General features: G+C 36.0%; 1 protein-coding gene across 5 annotated transcripts; it reads right to left on the bottom strand.

Moving 5' to 3' along the window:
• Positions 1–319: 319 nt before the first annotated feature.
• Positions 320–5,032, bottom strand: LOC109189793 (probable GTP diphosphokinase CRSH, chloroplastic). 5 transcript variants are annotated; one of them, XM_019340421.1, is made up of 6 exons: positions 4,862–5,032; positions 4,661–4,757; positions 3,214–4,100; positions 2,087–3,022; positions 1,371–1,655; positions 320–560 (listed from the first exon to the last, which is right to left on the bottom strand). In XM_019340421.1, the coding sequence occupies exons 3-6, from the start codon at positions 3,580–3,582 to the stop codon at positions 471–473; spliced, it is 1,680 nt and encodes a 559-aa protein (XP_019195966.1). In that variant the 5' UTR covers positions 3,583–4,100; positions 4,661–4,757; positions 4,862–5,032; the 3' UTR covers positions 320–470. The 5 variants fall into 5 exon arrangements, with proteins under 5 accessions (XP_019195966.1, XP_019195967.1, XP_019195968.1 ...); XM_019340422.1 differs by having other exon boundaries at positions 3,214–3,859; XM_019340423.1 differs by having other exon boundaries at positions 3,214–3,850.
• Between the last annotated feature and the right edge of the window lie 864 nt (positions 5,033–5,896).

The following is a 5,896-nucleotide window of genomic DNA, read 5'->3' as shown; positions in this document are numbered from 1 at the left end:
CGTAATGTCTAGATAACAAGTCTACCAGCCCAAACCCGCTCGTCTGACACTATAATTACACGTTTAATTCACAAAATGAATTTTTAAAAAATAGAAATACGTAAAGAATAGACTTTAAGAATGTTATTATAATATTTAGTTAGTGCAAGAAATAGAAATGAAATATATGTTTAAAAGACATAAATACCTTTATACAAAATATATATTATTATTATTATTATTACATAAAATTTTTAAATAATATTATTCCATGAACCAATCACGCTGTAAAGCATATGCACAAGTAATTACAGTGAAAAATTAGAATAATACGGGTTACGGAAGCTTTAAAATGGAATTACGTATGTAGATCTTGTAGAAATGTAGACAAAGGAATCTATATATACATTATTATAAGTTTAAAATCTTTTGTGGTTTCAGTCAACTCAAGTCCAAATTTGATGACCATCAATTTTACTGATTTCCTAAATTCAAACATTGATATTTGTGATTTGAAGCTTCTCATTTAACAGGGTTTTGTAGTGATTGTCTCTATATTCCAAATCCCGCATGAATTCAATCTACAGAAAGAACATCAAGTAAGTATCAGCAAAAGTTAGGTAACTTAGAAATAAAATTACACAAAACCTTCTAAAGATGCTTTAGAGAAAAATAAATAAATAAATAAATAAAGACTAAGTGCAGCATGGCATCAAGTTTGAGTGGATAAGAATAAAATAAAAGGAATAAGAGGGTGCAGTAAAACAACAAATAATCAACTGGCCTAGCAAATAGCAATTGGTGTTTAGTGAACCAAACTACTCCCGCTGCATTTCTACTGATTTCAATAGTTTATTACCTATTGCCCTATGCAACTTGTGGTACAAAACTGCAGACTATTAGACTAATACAAACCATTACTTTAATTTCAGAAATATAAGAACATGAAGGTTAATTAGATAATACACGATAGTAATGGGAAACACATGAGCATACAAGTTCAGAGTCATGATCATCAATCTGATAAGGACATGTGCCAACCCAACATGGTTAATATTCTTATATTGGGATGATGGATTCTTCTTGGGTCAAGATTTACTTTTTGCGGCATTTGACAAATTGAACATGTTCTAGTATTTTGGCTCATATGGAGTTGGATTGAAATGCTTCAAGATGCTAAGAGAAAGATGGACAACTTTCATGTTTTGAAAATGATGAAATTGGTCTGAGTTACTAGTCATGCATGCACTAGGATCATGTTCTTGGAGCATGTGTTAGGTCAGTCAAGGCTCTACGTGTATTTTATTTCACTCTTGAATTTATGAGAGACAAGCTAAGGCCTAAGGGTGAGTCAAACATAGGGTCATGTATTACCTATACCATATACATACCTGCTTTTGGAATAAATCGAATTCATCTGAACTCAGTAAACCATCATTATTTGAATCAAGGAGCTGCATCATCTCTCGAGCATCTTCGCCTTGAGCACCAAGCTCTTCCATCACTTCCATAAGTTCTTCAATGCTGATTTTTCCATCTCCATTTTTGTCAAGAAGGTGAAACGCCATGTCTCTATTGTCAACGTCAAGATCTTTAGGATTTGTTGAGGGGAGATCTTTAAGACGCAGAGCTGCAAGTTCTGCTGCAGCCATCATAATTGCCTTCAACCGTCTTGCCTGCATACATATAAAGACACCACATTAGTTTTCTTAACCAGTGTAAGCACGTTAAAGAAAAGGCCGCATATCATTATATCATTATTTATTATCAAGAATGCATGCATGATAATAAATTCAGCTAATTGAAGTGAAGAAAAGGTTGGAGGCCATAAATATTATGCTTTGCCCAGCCCCAAACCCCATGACAAAAATTTACCAAGTTGATAAAAAGGTTGACAAAACTTACATATTGTGCACATCTCAATACCACCACTCTACATCTCTACAAACAATGGAAAACTAGACAAAACGCAAGATTCCCAGAACCTCCAGAGTGGAACAACTACTTTGCAAAACCATCTTAGAGTTACTTCAACTTGTATATAAGGGTTGTTATGCATTCACTGCACAGAAATATTCCAAAACAAAGGGCAAAGATTCATTTGTACCTCTTCTGGATCAGTAAGACCACCCTTGTATAATGCATGAGATGCTGTTCCACCAGCTGCAAGCATGTCCATATATGATGTGCGTATTTGAATTTCCATCAGTGGTCTATTATGGCCATTTTTTTCACTTATATCAACAGCCATGTGTAAGCTCTTGTAGCCATTGGCCTTCGGCTTGGCAATATAGTCTTTTGACCTACTAGGTATTTCTTGCCACAATGATTGAACAATTTCACGTGTCCTGTAGCAAGCCTTTACCCCAACTTCTGACTCATTTTTGCCAGATGCAGGGCTCAATATGACCCTCAACCCTAATATATCGTTTACCTCTTCCAGTTTACGGCCATCCCTCAGAAGTTTCTTCATGGCACTATATCGACTTTTGTACCGGCCCTCAACAGAGATGTTATCAACCATTTCTGCTAAGATAGCATCAGATGTAAGGGAGTTGAGCAACTGTTCCTTGTAAACATCTATCAGGGGTTTGCTTCCTGTCTCATGGCTCCTCAACCAAGCATCCAGATAAAGATAAGAATAAGGAAACAAATACTGGAAAGAAAGATCTTCCAGTTCCACAGACAAAAGGTTCATTCCAATGGCATGTGCTAAAGGAGCATGTATCTTCATCACCTCTAGAGAAAGCATTTGTTGTTTGTACCTGGGAAGGTAACCAAGATGCCGCATTGTATCTAGCTTAAGAGCCAAGTCTAAAATCAAAGCCCTGACATCATAGTATGTAAGGCAAAATTTCCTCAATGCAGTGGAGTTGTCATTGTCAAGGAATTGCACTTTGGAAGAAATGTTGTTAACACGCAAGCTTTCATGTAACAAATGAGCAGTGGTGGTACCAATCCTACCCTTCACCTCATAAATGGAGATAGCACCTGCTTCTAGGACTTGTCGCAGAATGCCCGTAGAGATAACCTCTGCATCCATCTGTTAAAACAAGTAGACGGAAAGAATTTTTTTTATTTTTTCTATTTGAGGGGGCATATAACAAAAACAAAAGTGATCGTAAAGGTTGCTGAAACAATATATATATATATATATATATATATATATATATATATATATATATATATATATATATATATATATATAGAGAGAGAGAGAGAGAGAGAGAGAACCTGCAGATCAGCAAGGATGAGCGCAAGGGACAACGCCTTGGAAAGAGGAGAACGGCCATCTGGGGAAAGAGGGAGGGATTGAAGAAGCGGGATGGAGAGCTTGAGAGTCTTGAAGAGTAAGTGGGAGGAGCTGGTGGACAAGGCAGCGGTGTTCATCCTATGGGTGAGATGGTTGAAGGCCCCTACCAGCTCCGCCACCATCTTGCCGCCGGGATGTTCCGGAGAGCCAATAATTTCGGCGGAGGAGGAGGAGACCAGCAGGCGGCTGGGGCGGGAGCTCGGATATAGAGTAGGAGTAGTAACAAGAAGAACATTGGTGGAGATAAAGGGGAGGTTGAGCTTAACTGTGGTTGAGACTGTGGGGAGCATTATAGAATTGGAATTGAGAGACAGGTAGTGGAGATTGTATGTATATCCCTCTCGTCAGCTGCAAATTTCTTTAGCATGTTATATGTTCATAACATGCTAAAAGAATTAACATATATATGAACATGTAATCTTGCCTTTACCAATAAGCTTATCATTGGTAAGCATTTTAGCATTGAGTATGGTTTCATTAGCATTTTAGACTTGCCTTTCCCAATCTAACAAATCAGCTTGCATTAGAGTATGATTCCATTCTCCAATTTCTTTCAACCTGGTGACACTGTGACAGGTTAGGAGGTTACTTCTCTCTTTTCTTTTTTTTTTTTTTTTTTTTTTTTTTCTGGATTTCCTTGGAACAACAGAACAAGCTAAGGTTAAAAAAAAAAAAAAAAACTTTATGTGTCAATCAAACACACACACACACACACAAACTACAAAAGAATTATACTGTAAAATTTGCAAGCTGCGCATTAAGCATTCAGATAAAGTCCAGGCCAGAGTTGCAGCTAGCTTAGCAATATCTGAAACTTGAAGAAAGTAGGCTTAATTCATCACCCAGTTTCGCCCAAATTTCCCCACTTTCAATACAAGTAGCAGATTATTTCCACAAATAGTAATCAGTAGAACAATGGACATAGTAGTAGCAGAAAAGGTAAAAGAAAATTAAGAACTATCCAGAATATGTAAGCCCCAATCCTGGTATTTTAGCATTAAAGTATAGCCCAAAAAGGACAACAAATTTAAGTTAGATGAAGGAAGAAAAGCATTTTCTAGGCATATATTAACAAGATGAAGCATTCAAACAAATTCCAAGAGTTATGAAAACATATACTTTAAAGCCTTCATATTGAAATTTTAAAATCAATAAATATGATTATTTAATTTCCCCACATTATAGACAAAACAAAATAAATAAATAAATAAATAATCTTAGGCACTAATACTGGCAATGTTCATACTTAATAGATGACTTCAAAGTTCAAACTTTAACATTTAACAAAAAAAAAAAAAAAAAAAAAAAAAAAAAAAAAAAAAAAACTAACGAAGATTTGTCATTATCTTCTCTCCTAACAATAATTACCTTATGATTCAGCCGGACGGCGAGGCGGGGCTGGCAAGCGGCAACGGCGTCTTGTCGAGGAATGAGGATGGTGAATTGGCGGATATACTGAGATAAACTACATAGTTAAAGCAACCACAGCCATAAGTTAAATATTTACATCAAAAAATTCTAGGGATTCACAGAAGAAAATAAAACAAGGAGGGAGATGGTGGGCAGTACTCTGACAGTCTGACGTGTGACGTCCTGAGTCCGTCGCCGGTGAGGAGCTTGAGGGCGGCGAGGTCGTCGCTTGAAGGGGCCAATGGCCTGGGCGGCTGTGGCCAAAAACAGATGGGCGCGCCACTATGGTCTTAGGCTCTGTTTGGCTTGGCGCCTTGGCAGAGCTTATCCATGCTAATGATGGATATCTTTTTTTTTTTTTTTTTTTTTTTTTTTTTTTTTTAAATACTATTAACCATGTCCACCAGAGCTCGAAAGCATGACCTCCCGCTAGGAAAGTCATTTTATGCAATCGTTATACCCTGCACCACGGCGCGCACAACAATATGCGTCCCGCGCCTCTCAAAACGACGTCGTTTTGTTAAGTTGTTAAAAAAAAAAATCTCTGTTTTGAATGCACATAAACTTATAACAGAATACACATAAACTCATAACAGAATACACATAATCTAACATAATACATAATATACATAAACTCTTAACATAATACACATAAACTATAATATAATACACATAAACTCATAACATAATACACATAAACTCTTAACTGAATACACATAAATTCTTAACTGAATTCACATAAATTCATAACACAATACACATAAACTTTTAACTGAATACACATAATGGGATTTGGTTAACATAATACACATAAACTCATAACTGAATACACATAAACTCATAATACAATACACATAAAATTTTAACCGAATATCCATAATGAGATTTGCTCTGTTCAGATGGACGGAGTGAGGTCAACATGACGTCACCATGAAACGCGCATGTTTTGTACCTGGACGCACATTGCTATATGCGGCGTGGTGCACAATATAATTTGTCCACTTTATGTCGCTTGATCATAATGTCTTTAATTCTTCATTTATTTTTAAAAGAGTCTTTTTTTATTGATGTAATTTCAAAGATATAATTTTCTTAAAGGCAACAATACAGACTCTTAAGTACCTAACAAGTATAAATAACCACTCCACTGTAAAATAGGTTTCCAAAATAATACACAACACTTTAAGACATCAT

This window comes from Ipomoea nil, unplaced genomic scaffold (genome assembly GCF_001879475.1).
Source record: "Ipomoea nil cultivar Tokyo-kokei standard unplaced genomic scaffold, Asagao_1.1 scaffold1562, whole genome shotgun sequence".
In the NCBI taxonomy this organism is placed as follows: domain Eukaryota; kingdom Viridiplantae; phylum Streptophyta; class Magnoliopsida; order Solanales; family Convolvulaceae; genus Ipomoea; species Ipomoea nil.
Note: the sequence above shows the minus strand (reverse complement) of the source record. Positions and strands in the feature narration are given on the sequence as shown.